At 46.3% G+C, this 16,230-nt stretch overlaps 1 protein-coding gene and 1 pseudogene across 1 annotated transcript in view; both read right to left on the reverse strand.

Moving 5' to 3' along the window:
* LOC142566708 (endoplasmic reticulum transmembrane helix translocase) overlaps positions 1-16,230 on the reverse strand; it is a 311,329-nt gene that overhangs the window by 218,644 nt on the left and 76,455 nt on the right. Inside the window, exon 7 of the mRNA XM_075677546.1 lies at positions 2,243-2,372. Coding sequence (XP_075533661.1) covers positions 2,243-2,372 — 130 coding nt within the window. The remainder of the gene's footprint in view (positions 1-2,242; positions 2,373-16,230) is intronic.
* Positions 8,738-14,533, reverse strand: LOC142566783 (uncharacterized; annotated as a pseudogene).

Raw genomic sequence — 16,230 nt, forward strand, 5'->3', positions numbered from 1 at the left:
ATCAAATTACATATACAATTTGTCCCTCATGCCAGGCATTTTTTCGTGTAGAATGCAAATAGCAAAAGTAACAGTGATTTATAAGAATGGCAATAAAAACAAGTTGGGCAATTATCGACCCGTCTCTGTACTGCCCATTTTTTCAAAAGGACTAGAAAAGGTGATTAACACTCACATGGAAAATTTATCTGAAAGTACAACCTGCTTACTGAGGGTCCAACGTGGTTTCAGAAAAATATGAAGTACTGAAACTGCCCTCCTCGTTCAAAAGAAAGCTATTCTGCAGAACTTCAAAAATAAGAACATGACATTAGGTATATTCTTAGACTTCAGCAAGGCATTCGATCGAGTCAACCATTTAATACTACTAGATAAATTAGAATGCTATGGTTTTAGAGGAATGGCTTTGCAACTAATTAAAAGCTATTTAAACTCCTGCCTACAATATGTCAAATTAAACATAAATCGAGGCTGACATCCATTGAATCCGGAGTTCCTCAGGGAAGCATATTGGACCCAATATTTTTCCTTTTCTACATAAACAATATCGTACGAATTATTGAGCAATGCCAGTACCTTATATATGAAGACAATTGCTCAATCCTTATAGATGGTGTAAATATGAGAGAAATAGTACCTAAACTACGGCCTTTTGTCGGCAACTACTACATTTATAGTGCAAAACAAATAGGTTTAACCTAAATGAATCTGAATGAAAAGCAAAAGCTGACAGGAACGTTTGGCAACGAACAAAGAACTGTGCATTTCTTTACGCATGCCTTTGCACTGCGACCACTTCTGACAACCTCACCGCTTGCGAAATGTGACGCGTAACATGTGGCTTGATTATGCCACCTTCTTGGAACTGTACATCAAAAACCTTGTATGATTTCTCCCAAACCTTTCCCCACGCAGGAAACAGCTCTTTGTCCCATCTAATGTAATGACACGGTCTGATGGAAGGAGGAATTATGCATCGTTTGTTGGAGCTTTCTTGTACCTGCTGGTGTAAACAGGAATGGAATATGTTGGCATGTCTATTGTCGTGAATAAAATGATGTAGAATATGTCCCCACATATATGTGTGCATATATATACAGTAAAAGCTCATTAAACCATACCCGCTTAAACAGTAGTTTCGTTCTAAAAGTAGTAAAGTCAAATCCCCAACTCAGCGGCCTTTGAACATAATGTGTTTTGTATCCACATAAACTGTACCAGCTTATTGCATAAGCATCAGTTAAAATGTAGCGTTTCCCCTTTTCATCGTGCAAACAAGGCGGTGCGTCGTCTCCATCGGGGAGCCCGGCCCGGAGAATATGCAACACCAACGAAGAATCTGCCATGCAAGTGTTTGCCGAGGTGGCTCGCTGAAATGCTGGCTCTCAGCTTCAGTAAGTTTCAGACCGCTGTAGTCACTACTAGGCCACCGCGGCACCAAACGAAAATAACACTTTTGTCGCGCAAAGTGAATAATTACTGCAAGTTTTTTGACACAATATAAGTGTCAAGCTCGTCCTGGGATTAACTGAAAGGTGGTATTAGCTTGTGCGGACCCCAACAACCTTAACTGCTCACGCAGCGATCACTTGGTTCAGCAGTGACTGCTTGACTAGGTTGTTGCGATTCTTGCACGCGTAGCCATACTCAAGCAACTGGCGTTCTCTAGCTTGCCGCTCTAACTCTCTGTCGTGATCCTCCTTAGAAGCTTCATGCTCTAGCGCAAATTGCTCTCTTTCTCTCTCCCACTCCTTCTCTAGCCACTGCTGGAGTGCCTTTTCTGTCGGTACCAACTCTTTACCACGGCCTATCAGCTTTTCGGCATCCATCTTCAACCACCGCACATAAATAAGGTGAGACTATCAAAAGGTGTTAGGGAGAGTTTCGTCCTGACGCGCGGACGCCAGAAATGTAGTGTAGAGACTGCGGTCCGTCATTTGTTGAAGTGCGGTGCGGCGAAGGATGGAGCCATGGACATTTTGGTTGGTGGCCAAAATGTCCAGGTGGCCGACCTTTTGCAGCCTGAGCGTGCACACAGCAGCCCGCTAGACTACGAGAGATGACAGCTGACACTGCCCTGTGGCTGGCTAAGGTAGAAACAGGGGTGGTTGGTACTAGTAGACCGCCACAACTTTGAGAGGTGATTTACAAATCTGGAATCAATCACTTTCTCTAAAATTTTTTAAAAAGGATGAAACCACCCTTATGCAAGACAGTAATTGCTGCAATCAAGTGAACTCACGCCTGAGTCCTGTGCTGGCCTTGGCAGGGGGGGTGTGCTGAAGCACCTTGGTGCCTCCGAAGAGCACATGCAGCCGGCCATCCACCTCCATGTCCAGCAGCTGTTCCGGATCCAGCTCCTCCACGGGCTCCTACAACACACACAAGGGCACACGGAACTCAATGCACACACACTTCCAGGTATAGGCATGCACTCGGAACATAGCCAGCTGCTTCAAAATATTTCCTAATTTAAATTATTAAAAAACTGAAGAGAGTCCACTACAGTAAAAGCTCGTTAATTCACAACTCGTTAATTCGTAATTTTAGATAATTCTAAGTAGCCACCGCGGTCCGTCCAACAATATACAGAAAGCAGCATGTAACGCGTCCAGCTAATTCACACTAAAATCTGCACAACGACCGATAATTCCAACTTCACGACATCATGAATAGCGAGAGTGCTAGTGCACAGGAGCACATTGGTGACGCAGGTGTCACTGCGCAGACCGCGCAGCTTTGCTCTTTCCAGCTGCGGCCCTTTGTTTAGGCCTGACTAGAGAGAGAGACGCATTTGCGCCTGGCCAGGCACAGCCCAACACCTCTGTTGCAGGTCTGTTCTCTCCCTCTCTCAAGACCTTCAAGATAAAACCGCGGGCACGGTGCTCGGTGTTTTTTTTTTTTCCTCCTTTTTTTCATGTTACAATATATATTGAAGGCTATGCACTTTCTCTACGAGGTGTTCTGCCAAGAAGTGGCACCAGGTAAATGTCTAAAACATGGCAGCCGTTAAGTTTATCAGTGCTTGCAGTGCCAAAAAGCATGGCCTTTGAGATTCGTGGCTATTACTAAAAGGAAAGCATCGCTGGGATACGTGTGTCGACGCCACCTATATGTATAGTGGAACTCAGCAGCATGCAGCTGGTGCAGCTACCAGAGTACAATGGAGACCAACATCGCAGCAGGTTTTGGTGCATTTCACGAGCACATTTTAGAGCGCACCTCTTGTTCCTGCAGTGAGCGTTGATGGCACTTCTCTCCTACCTCCTTTTCTCCCGTTTTCACCTCCCTTTTAGCGCTGAGCCGTGTTCCCTCAAGGGCTGCAGAAAATAGCACTAACCTTGCCTTTCTCAACGCGAGCCACTTCTCTCTTCGCGGTGCAAAGGCGCATTTACAGTCCTGCATTTTCGGTGTGCGTCGCCTGCGAACCGTCACGCTAGGCCACTTGCACTGAGCCAGCCGAAGTGCTGTCCCCTCTATACTTCGGCAGGCGCCGTCGGCTGCTCTCTTCGAAGCATGCGCAGAACGATCCCCAACACACGCGCTGCTTTGAACAGCTGTCTGCAACCGTCAGTGAAGCGGCATGGGCACCATTTTTCACCGCACCATGCATTGCAGGTCAGCTCAGTCGGCGAGATGAACGCGCGGGTGGGGCAAGAGCCATCTCGACGTCGGGCACGTCAATATTGACTGATTGTTTTAAAGAAATAATTGTGTTAAAGTACACCTAAACAAAAGAGTTCTGCCCTGAAGTGAACACTGAAGTGAATAATTATTTAACATAGTAGCACTTTTTTCGTCAGAAAATAAATTTCCACCGTCATCTTCTAGATCTATATGGGCCTGCGGGTTATGTGGGGAGATTGTGCGCCAGAATTTTTTCGGGTTGTTATAAGTGATTGAAGGTTATTAGATAAAAACTGATGCTTTGCTTTACGAATGGCGTGGCAGTATTGTTTTTCACAGCATTTTTTTCTTCAATTTGAACAAGGGGGAGCTCGATTTTAGCACAGCTTTGAACAAGCATTTGTTTCTTTTTATTCTTTAATGAGCGTAGTTACCTATGGCACCATGGCTTAGATATGTTCACCCGGAATGAAATTTGAGGTATGTTATCATGTATTAGTTCCAGAAGCTTCAAACGAGGTCCAGTTTTCACTCACCATTCGGGAAGAGAAAGTAGGAATGAAGAGGAAAATTCCTGAAGAACAATGTTAATGGCATTCCAATCAGCTCTTCTATAGTTGAAGATAAGCTTGGATGCAAGGCGCCATGTATGTGATGGGATGTTGACTGTAAAATTAATGAGCTGATGGTCAGTGAATGCCTCACTAGTAGAAATGGTGCTTAAGGTCTCGGGGCTTGATGTCAGAACAAGGTCAAGAACAAGTTCCACGGGTTGGTTGGTTTACTAACTGCGTGAGCAAGAAATCCAAAGTTAGATCAATTAATTCTTTAGAGCAGCAAGAGCTGTATGTGAGGTTCGATAAGTCAATATCCAGATAGTTGAAGCTGCTCATCAAAAATATTATAGCTTTTTGAAATTTGGCCCTAATGGGAGGGCACTGAGGTTATCGCGCAAATGAGAGATGAAGACATCGGAGTTTTCTGGAGGTCTGTAACAAACAACTTCTAATGAAATAGCTGAAGATGACTTAATGCAGATCCAGATTATTCCTAAATCACAGGGTATGTTAACAAGATGGGAAGCTATATGTTTTCTGATGGTTATTAGGACACCGCCTCCTCTTTTGTGTTCTCTATCTTTGCAGTAGATGACATAGTCGTTAGCATTGGGCAGGACTTCAGGGTCAGTAATATCAGGGTTTAGCCACGTTTCTGTGAGTGCTAATATGTAGAAATCACAATTATCAAGGTATGAGCCGAGTTCAACACATTTTGGCAGTTTACTACGGATGTTAGTGCATGAAAAACATAACCGTAATGGTGCACATTTACTGTGTGCAGAGTTAGAATTTTTGCTTGTACCAGCTGCCGCTTTAGGATTGAGCTATCGCGACGATCAAATCACCGCCCCTAATACCGTATCAAACATGTAGGTAATATCACCCATGCGCAGTTTGTCCACGTTTAGTTTATAAGTGGCAGTCTGAGGCTTAGCGCACTCAAGCAGGTGTTTTCCAGCTACCTGAGTTCTAAATGAAAAATTTTCACATACAGCGTAAGCAGTGCACTTGAATTTTCGCCCCTTTTCCAAAATGTGCTGCTTGTTCTAGAAAACCGCGAATTTCACAATGATAAGCCTGCATTTATCTTCATGGTACTTCCAGAGGCGGTGTGCACGCTCTATTTGAGATGGTTCAATCGCTACTCCCAGGGTTTCCGTGCATAACTTTATTATTTTTTGCTCTGCAGATGCCCGTGTTTCATCAGCGGCATCAGGTAGCTGAAGAAAAGTAGATTACAGCAGCGGAGGCGATTTTGGGCATCATTGCAGCGTGATTCAATCGATTTCAGTTTGTCAGAAATGCCAAGAATAGCCTCCGGCGTCTCGACGGGCGAAGCCTTGCTATCCTTTTGGGCAGCAGAGTCGACCTCTAGTACTTGAATTCGAGCCGATAGTTGTCTCAGCTCCACGTCAACGGACGCCTGCCAACTCCTTAAGGCACGAAGTTCATTACAAATATCGTCCTGGCCTGACTCAATTCTTTTACAGGTAGCCAAGACTTCTGCCAGGACCTCTTCATTATCAGGCCCAGGATTCGACTCGAACGCTCCCGCCAGGATCAACAAAATCCCATAAAGCAAGTCTTTCATAAACTTTTTGCAGCTTATACAAATAACATACCACTCACTGGGGACACTAAAGGCAATTACTAAGTCGACGTGGACTGTTTAAATACCATTCTAGAAGCCTTGCAACGCTTGTTTCGGGACAAGAAAACTTAATTTACGAGAAAATTGTATCTGAAGGGTTTGAATGCCTTTTTCAAAATTCAAATCTCCTGCCACCCAACTGAGGAAGTGGTAACATTGCATACGCCATCAGCACCTTTTGCTGCAGTGGATGAGTAAAACGGTGCCTGACAGAAGGCGGCACCGAGCCAAGACAGAGCGGCGGATTCGCCGCTCCAGCTGCTTTTTGGTCAAATGACGTAGAGCATTCGGGCATTCTGCAACATAACATGGAAGTTGAATTCTAAGCTACTTGCAGTTTGTGAGAGTTTTGCAAGCCAGCAAAAGTAGTGCGGCACTACGCGATAATGAAACTACTGAAAAGCAAAAGCCTGGGCGACGTGGAGTCGAGCGAAAACGAAATTTTTCGACCGCCCATGTCGTTGTCAGAGTTATTTTAACGAGTTCTTTTTTCTAAAAGTGAATAGAACTGGACAGGCAGCATTTTATTTTGCCTTATAATATAATACAAAGATGATTTGTGCAATGAGTAGTTGAGTACTAGTGACAGAATTTAACTGAGTGCTTTCGTGATCGGGCAAGTACTTGGATGTCCCAGGGGAGTCTCTAATCATGTCGTGCAATTTCATGACCTCAATTTCTCTATTGTTAAGACTCTGTTAAGATGCCTTAGAGATTTTCGAGCACTAATCTATCACTTCAGCCTGACTTAATATTTGCTTTTATGTCCCTTGAAGGGGGAAAGTGGCTTTGAAAATCAACTTCTTTATTTCTTCATGGATTCTGATGAAAATTGGCACAAATGTTTATGCATAATGTCTCCCTGATGCTTCCATAAAAGTTTCAGAGTGATACCTTGAGAACATTTTATTAAATTTGATTCAGCAGAATTTTTCAACCTCGAACTTTGTGAAGAGCCTGGGGAAATTAAAAAACGTGATAGAAGGCTTGTTAAAGGGAAGCTGAAAGGTTTTCCAGAAAAAATGAGTGAACATCTGTACATAATGGTTTTCAACCCTCCGAATTCGAATATCGTATCGAAATTAAGAGAAAAAAAGCGCAAATATATTTCATTTCGACAAAAAGTGCAGCAGCGGACACGCCCAGCTCGCGCGTCTCGTTTCCGCCTGTGATTGGTCGGGCGCCTCATGACGTCAACACTAGTGTTTGTCCGAACCGACCACTGCCGCTACACATGAAGCGCGGTGCCAGGTAGTTTGGTGCTGTTTTTCTGAGACGGTAATGGAAAATTTAGAGAGACTGCGTTTTTCTGAGGAGTTCGGCGTTACTCCCTACATGTACAAGCCAATTGCGAAGAGCCAGCCTCTCGAAGAAGCAAACGATGCTGGTGCGAGCAGTGCTTTCGACGCGAACGAAAGCGAAGTCTTGGGATCTCCTCGTGTTGGAAATACTCTTTGGTGAGTATGTTTTTTGCAAAGCGATCTAGTGATCTCGCCGATCTTTCGCCGATCTAGTGAGCTCGTTTCCGGTCAAACAACTGCAGTGTTGTGTTCCTGCATGCCTCCTCGTGGAACGTGAGCGGGGATGCAATCGTCAGCATTTGTGCACTGTCCAAAGCTGTCGGCAATCTACAAAGACAGTTTAAACGCGTGAAAAGCTTCCCGGTTCATGCAGTACGTGTAGCGACCTTCATCTGTGCACCATCCGCACACTACTCGTAACCGAAGTCGTAAAGGCGGCGAATTCCGTTGGCTGCGTGAGACGGTCAGTTTCTCACTGTGCGCGAGAGAAGGGGGGAGCGTAGCGTCCTGGCGTGTGCCGGCTTTCCAGCACATGTAAACTCGACATTTGCACTGCGTTATGGTAGCTGCATGCAGGCTGTTTTACAACACACATGCAAATAGAAAATTCGCGGCGCTTTGCGACGAAACCTGCGTCAAGGGCGGGATATAAACATGCACCTTCCGTTCAGCGTGCTAACACGAAGGAGCTCGCAGTAAATCAAAATCCAGGTTCGGGCTAGTTCGTGTATTCATAAGGCCTTCCAACACCAGTTATCATCAGTCAGTCCGCACTCGTGCCATCTTTGTTTTCGTTGCTCCGATCTTTTCGCGCTGCATTTAGAAAGCCTGCTAGTGGCAAGTAGTCCTCTCTCATTCTGTGGCCATATACAGCAACTGCGCAGGCCGAATTGCAGGGCTGGCTGTATACTACCACTCTACATACACGCAGACGCACCAACAAAGGAATGCAGGGTCGATCGAAGCAGATTACGATGGCACGCACGCAGAAACAAGCACGGTCAGGCACGGTCGCGGAAACTGCGAAGGAACGGAACACTAGTGTTGACGTCACAACACCGCGGTTTCCGGTCTCCGCTCGCATCGTCAGCGTCAGCAGCAGTGCGCGGCATTCGACGGGGGGCGGAGCTACAGCGAGATTTTAACCAACGATTACGTCGCTCCTAATTGAAAAAAAAAACAAAATTTTACCTACATGGTTTATAAGGTTCCCGCATCCGTGTATGAGCGTCTTATTGAATTCGACAGACTCTTCAGCTTCCCTTTAAGTACTGACTGCATAGCTAAATGCACGCTGAAGGTCGTGACATTCTTGAGTTTTTTTTTTCAACACAAATATTTTGGAGCGTAATTTTTTGTGTTATCTTCGTATCAAGCACGCTTTCGGGGTGAACGAATAGCTACAGCATAAATTTATAAAACGTCCAGGCCTACAAGCAAGAATGTCACGACCTGCACTGCAGCCCAAGGAACAAGACAAAAAAAGAGTCAGAATAGGCCAAACGGTAACAAAGGAATCAGCTCCGCAAACTGAGCAGAAAGGCAAAAACACAGTTTTGAGAAAAAGGCCTTCAAAGTTTTGCCTTGTCTCCACTCTTCTAAAATACACCAGGATTGTATTCCTTGGTGTCCTTAGCACAGCGGGGCTTCTTGGGCATGTGGCCTTTCATCTGATGTTTTTAGGTGCCTTTTTTTTTCATAGGGCATCCTTTTCTGCAGCTCTTTGAAGGAAATGCTTTCCTGGCTTCAAGCCAAGTGAGGCACAAAACTGTCAGTATGCACGAAGCGTTCCGGCGCTGTACTTGCAGACTGCCTCATTGACAGCTCTCTCCGTTGCGATCAATGAAGCATTTTGCTCTTTTGGTAGAATTGACCAAATGACAGAGTGGAGACTCTCTGCTGCATTCTCAGTCTTCTTGCCTTGGCAACGGCTGAGTAGCTGAGGATCCAAGAGGCGTTGATACACAGGCAGCAACGCAGCTGAAACATATATTGCCAATTTGTACTTGTGTTCTGGCGGAGCTTTACCTTCAGCTTCTGCAGCCCGGTGTCTGCACCAGCTCAGGTGTCCTGGAGGGCAGAGCTCATGATGAGGGTCTTTATCTGTTGAAGTGATATGATAGAAGGTTGCCATTATGGCCCTTTGCATATCATCTACTTCACTATTGTTACGTATGGCCATGCCATAATAATTGGTGAGCATTTTGATTGGGTCTTGGGTCAGGCCACCCTTCCCTCCAATTGGTTTACTTCTGCTTTTTGAGACGAGTGTTCGCAGGGCTGTACCCATCCTCTTTTTCACGTGATTGATACAGTCCTCTTTGTTGAATGCAATGAAGCTATAAGCCTTGTCTTCACAAAGGGCCTGGAAAGTACGGCTATCCCCATCACAAACAACAGATGTGTAGCAGAGGTCATTCCTTTCCAGTGACCTTCTGAAGAAGATCAACGCTGCCTCGACCTCCATTCGGCTTGAGTTTGCATCGGTGTTCCTTTGGCACACGTGATTCTCTTTCCATTCACTGTAGCCTTTATCGTTTTCTTTCAGCCCAAGCGTGCATCCATGGCATCTGTTCGAGAGCACAACACAGTCAAGCACCAGACCAGTGTAAAATTCAATTATTGTGCCCACACCAATATGGGATGCAAGACCACGTGTCATCCATGTCCCGTCGTAGACTACCGTCCCATTTTTTGTGAATGCCAGGTCCATTTCGCTGTAAACTTTCCGCACGGCTGCCACAGCATCAGAAAAGAGACTTGCCGCAGCCATCTCACCAGCAGGCCTGAATTTTGATTTCAGATGTCTTTGGAATGTCTTATGGTGCAAGCCGCTGTGTGAAACGTTCATTACTGACCAAAAGTCAGTCAGTGCAGTTGCCCCTCTGCCGGTGGTTTTAATTGCTTGCATTGCACGCATATTCACCTCAAAAGCCTTACCACCCTCTACTCGTGGCGATGACCATTCACTTGCAACAATGCCGCAGGCATTGCAGGTCAGTAGCATTCGTGCAGCCAATCCCTGCCTTGTTCCCAAATGAACAGTCAGTCCCGGCTAAGAGCATTCTTGGCACAACGCATTCTTGTACAAAGCATTCAATGCTGTGACCTGCACAACCAAAAACTCATACGCCAGCTCCACATTGGCACAACTTCCTCTCTCACCTGTGAGCTTCATTTTTCTCTCGGTCACCGAAACAGGACTGAGTGATGCTTGCACTGTCTCAGCTCGCCCACGAGAAGCTTCTATCGATATGTAGTGCGGCTCCAAGTGAACCTGAATTGTACTGCCGAATCTCGACTGCGTTTCATCCACGCACGAGGTGCTTGGTCGCGGGTCCGAGTAGTCGGTGCGTGAAGTGCTTGGTCGCGGATCCGAGTCGTTGGCGCGCGAGGTGCTTGGTCGTGGATCCGAGATGTCAGTGCCTGAAGTGTTTGGTTGCGGGTCCGAGACGTCAGCGCCCGAGGTGCTTGGTCACGGGTCTGAGTCGTCGGCACGCAAGGTGCGTCGTCGCGGGTCCGAGACGTCGGCGCGCAAGATACGTCATCGCGGGTCCGAGACGTCAGCGCACGAGGTGCTTGGTTGCAGGTCTGCGTCGTCAGCGCACGAGGTGCTTGGTTGTGTGTCCAAGGAATCCATACATTGAGGGAACTGCTGCTGTGTGTCCATGATGTCCGCGCCGCACTGAACATCAGCAGAATCAGCACTGGAAGCTGTTGACGACGCTTTACTTTTGGGCATCGGAGACTTGTGCTTACAGCTGCCAAATTGATGCGAAGTTTTGTATTTCTTCTTGCACCGTCGCCAATCCATGATCACAGCCGAGATCCAACACGAAACTATGCCACGGAGCTTCGGAGCCGCTACCGAAACTATGGAGAGACTCGTGATAAGGGCGATGGAGAACATAGCTGCGGGAAGAGCACACGACACACGGCACTTCGCCCGCCGTTGCTAGGGGCAACCGCTCCGAAGACCAACGGGCCTGCACACCGCTGTAATGTGGCGCGCGCCGCCAATCAGGAACCTCCGCGAGACCTCGAAACTTTTGCTTTTTCTGCGTTTGTTTTCACTCAGAGTAGGTTGGGAAGGCGGCAGATTTGAAGCTGAAGAAATGCTCTTTCTGTTGCGACCAAGATGGCGGCGCTCGATTGCGCCGTTACGGAGATATCATGGTTTGAAAAACACCATCTTTTTGCGATTTCTGCAAAACTTCTCGTCGCCGAGGCTGATACAACAATTTTTTTAATGCACTTCTAAGCGGTTTTCAGGGAAGATATTTTGGAATCAGGTAGAGAAAGGGTTGAAAAACTGAAAATGTGATTTTCGAAAAATCGGTTTTTCGGTCATTTTTCGCAATGCGAAAGCCGCGTCCCCCCTAAAGGTGCCCCCCAAATGGTTCAGACAAAATTTTGTAGACACATAGGGTCCAGCTAAACTCAATAATTCGCACCAGAATTTGTGTGAAACGTCTCATATTAAGAGAGCTACGGATGATTACAAGTTACCCTCCTCCATAGCCATGCATTTTCGCCTCAACTAGTTCGCCGATTGGTCGGGGCTAAGGTCCGCCTTCACTGGCTCTGCGTCATGATGGCACGTCATGTTGTTGACTTCCATTCTCTAGGAGCGAGTGCATGAAGCCTCTCCAAACTCTCCGCCAGCTGCTTCTATGGCTGCTTGGCGAATGACCCCAAGCGAGAGCCATCAAAGCAATGTGCATTGCGACTATTCTGTCGCACCGCCAAACGTGTCTGGTATTCCGGTAACCACAGACTAGCCGGGCGTTTTGACGGTACGGTGAAGGTATAAACTCCAGCTGATGAAGGAACTTTAGCGTAGACGTACGTGAGCTGCCTGATCGGTTTCCAGGGTCCAGCCACCCATTGACACAAAGCTTAACCAGCGAAACAAAGAGCTAATATTGCTCTAACCAAGTGTAAAAAATTTTAAACATTTAGAAAAACAATATTATAACCATTACACTCCTGCGAAACATTTACACCAGCAGCAAAGAATACATTTTGTTACTGCTACTGTGTGTGGTTTAGCTCTGTGCCACCAGGTGGCTGCACCGTGCAGACCATTCACACTGGCACTTCTGCTCATCCCGTGAACAACACGGTCAAACGGCCAGGCCCTGTTCCCTTGTGCTTGCGTTTACCCTAATACCGGACTCGCGAAACACTATTGCGTTAGTAATCTTCTGGTGTAAAGTGACGGTCACAAATGCGCAAATCCTGGCGCCAATCAGATAGCAGCAGTCTGATGCACTGCAGCCAGTCCACTCATCTGCTGCCTTGCAGAGGAACACGATGTCGCAGCTTGACATATTGCCAGTCGCTACGTTTGCAGTCTACAACGCAACAAAGTTGAATCATAGTGCCCGCGAAAAGACTGAAACCGACTCTGACCGCGGAGCTCTTGTCAAAATGGAGCACGTTGTTACACAAGCAGGCGACGCTTGCTGTGTGCCGGAATTGCTTAAGTGTAGTGAGAAATTGTTCTTGTGCATTCTTTTTCTCTTACTTTCTTTTTATAGAAACAAATTAACTAACATTCCAACTGTTACGAACATAATTTGTTCACCATAAAGGTGGAAAAACTATCGATGGCGTGCCCTGGGCTGCCAATCGGAGAGCTCACTCACATGACATCAATTGGGTGATGTACGTCGTATGGGTAGGGGTGGCTGAAAATTCCACCGAGCACTGTGCTGCGATCGGCAGCGATGTACGTTTTAAAACCTTATAATAAATTACACGCTTTATGCAGAGCACTTAGATGCGCCAATTAATGATCAGAAGGACCTACTCTAACGACTCAGTATGTTTGTAGAAAATGGTCAAAATCATTTCAGGGTCCCTTTAATGTTTACACCTTTCAGCTTCTGCACAAAGCTGACGGCATTTTGGTGAGTCTTGAAATCTCGTCACACATTTCCTGAAGTTCGTCTCCAGACTGTTGTGCTTGCAGGGCAGCCAGTGATGTGGGTGCTCATTTTCGGGGTTGTTATGGTTGAACATATTATTTCAATTAGTAGTAGTCACAGCACATCATGCGATACATAAAATTGTAGCCTGATCACTGGTGTTCTGAATGGATGTACAGCAGTAATTCCTCAGACAGTTTTTGAGAATTCTTGTGACACTTCAAAGCACCACCTCAAAGAACACAAATAAAAGTAATAATTAGCTATTTTTAGTATAAGTACTGAGAGTCCAAAAAAATCTGAGTATACAAATTATGCATCAGGCTGCAAAAAAATTGTTATGCAGATTTGTTGGTGTGAATACTAGCCATAGTAATGCTCATGCTATGCAGGAAAGCAGTAGCTTTTCAAATGTGAAAATGGGTAAGATCCTGTTGGGTATGGGAACGTTCATTTTTACTCATTCTAACAGGCACCTGGTTTCTTTCTTACTGCATTCTTTAGGCTCGCAAAGCAATAGCTGTCAGGTCTGGGAAGCATGCAGAAGCCTCCTCATGCTTGGTAATTGCGTTAGATCTGCTTTTCTGTGCAAGCAAGGTGGTCTAGTGTGCCTTCAACTGGTGCTGGAGCTGCCACGTGCTTTGTTCTGTTCCTGTACTGTAATGTGAAGTGTTGCACAATATTGTACAGTAATGAATAAGGGCACTTGCACAGGTGGCAGTCAAAACTTAAGAGATTACATTTTGACTAGTCAAGGTAGTGACTAGTCACTGGTTAAGCTTAAATCAAAGGTCGGTCTGAAATCTACTGCGTGCTCTTAAGTGAGTGAAAACCCCACACGATGGGAAAGACTGTTCGTAATAATTTGTACATACGCTGTCCAAATAACGCTCATGGATAAAAGCAACCCACGGTAGGAAAAATAAAGTTGCACTGATATTAGCCGAACACAATTATCAAAACACACACTCATGAGCATCTACCATTGTTGGAGACATCGTTAAAACAGCCTAAACATTGGATCAGAAAGTTGAACAAGCCGAAAGAAGGTTCCGTGTCTTCACTGCAGCTGCAAGTTAAAAATACTGCATACAGTAAAACCCTGCCCTTATGTTCCTCAATGGTGCGTTTTCGTGGCTGCTACGTAGTTTCTGCCCAGTCCCCAGCGCAGCTCGCATACAATCTCATGTATTAAAATCGCCGCTGTTATATTGCAGCAGTGAAAATGTTCCTGCATGATACGTCACACATGGCACACCAAACACGCCCGCCCAGGCAATGCGTGCCAACATGGCCATATTGCCAGGGCAGGTTCAGGCATAGCCTCCTAGATAACTTCTGTGCCTGCCGGATGACCACAACACAGCCATCATCTATGGAGGCGCCACTTAGCTAGGGTGAGTGAGCATATCAAGTGTAGCGACAACCCTCACCAGGAGCTCGGCGATCATGGTACGGCATTGCCGCAGAATAGCGGCGGCAGACAACCAAAGTTGTTTGCACTCTTCACATAATAACGGTTTTGAGTGGCAGTTGTGGGCGGTTAAAATAGCATGCCCAAGCAGAGTGATCTCGCCGGGGACCTCAACGTAAGTGGTGCCCCCCAGCAGAAGTTCCAACAGCAGCTGCTTTTTATTGTTTCGCTATAGCTACGCTAATTCGGCAAGTAGAAGTATGCTGCTGCCCTTTAGTGATGCACATGCTTTTTTTTTTGTCAGTAGTGAGCACCAAAAACGTAAAAGTGTACTCGGGAGCACCCTACCTAAGTGGCGCCACCGCCATAGTCCCAACGGCAGCCAGTTCTCATTGGTTCACCGATCATCTGGCAGGCACAGAAGTTATTTGGGAGGTTATGGTTCAGGGTGCCGACATCGCATGCCAACTGCGATCTTAGTCGTGCCATGATGACGTCGCACAAGAGGAAGGCGCCTTCCCTTGAGGAAAACCTGGACGTAATAAACGCAATCGACAAGCAGCCAGAGCGGAAAAAGTTCAACATTACCAAAGACCTTGAATTGCCACCCTCAACACTTAACAGCACTGTCCCAAAGTGCGCCAAAATAGAAGAGAATGCCGCACTCTTCAGCCCAAAAGCTAAGCAGGCTCATGGCGCCAAGGACGGGAACTCGACGAGGTTCTTCTTACCTGGTTTAAACAAGCTCACACTGCCGGTGTTAACTTCGACGACAGCATTTTACATGAAAAGGCGATGGAGATTGCCAACAGAGTGGGCATCACTGACTTTGCAGCGTCAAATGGCTGGATCGACTGTTTCCAAAAGAGGCACGACATCGCTTACAATATGGTAAGCGGAGAAGCAGCAAGTGTCAACTTGGCCAGTGATTGGAAACCAGTAATTGGAAGGCCACACTATCTGCTTTAATTGAGGGGTATGAGCCTCGTGACATTTATAATGCCGACAAAACGGGCCTCTTCTTTTGGGTGCAGCCACCAAACTCATTAAGCCTGAAGGGAAAAGCGTGCCATGAAGGCAAATGCAGCAGTAACATGGATGGCTTCGACAAGCTAAAGCCATTGGTGATCGGCAAATATCAGAACCGACAGTGCTTGAAGAACATTTGCCTACTGCAATGTCGCTACAGAAGCAACAGTGGTGCATGGATGACTTGTTCTTTGTTCGAATTTCTTTGGTAGTTTGATAACAAGATGACTTCCCAGTGCAGGAGTGTTCTTTTTCTGGACAACTGGGCTGTCCACCCGAGAGACCCGCTATTTCTTCAGAACGTAAAGCTTGTGTTTTTCCCTCCGTGTACTACAAGCCACTTGCAACCGTTGGATGCCCGCGTCATAAAGAACTTGAAGCATTTCTACAGGAAGAGCATCGTTAAGCGTTGTCTCATGCATATTGATTTTATACAGCAGCCTATGACCATTTCTGCACTTGATGCTATGCACTATGTCACTTCAGCATGGACTGCAATGAGCACGTGAACTGTACAGCACTGCTTCGCAAGGTGTTTCGCAAGGATGGGAAAGTGGAAACTGCTATGGAACATGACAAGTCAGAAGCAGCCTCTTGTGATCAAAAGCTAACTGAGGCTATGAATGCGCTGGGTGCCGCAGGAGTCACATACGACGACTACGTCACCGTCAATGCTGCCGTCGTGACGTTGGACTGCCAAAGCAGTGACAAGATC

Source organism: Dermacentor variabilis, unplaced genomic scaffold (genome assembly GCF_050947875.1).
Source record: "Dermacentor variabilis isolate Ectoservices unplaced genomic scaffold, ASM5094787v1 scaffold_13, whole genome shotgun sequence".
Taxonomy (NCBI): Eukaryota; Metazoa; Arthropoda; class Arachnida; order Ixodida; family Ixodidae; genus Dermacentor; species Dermacentor variabilis.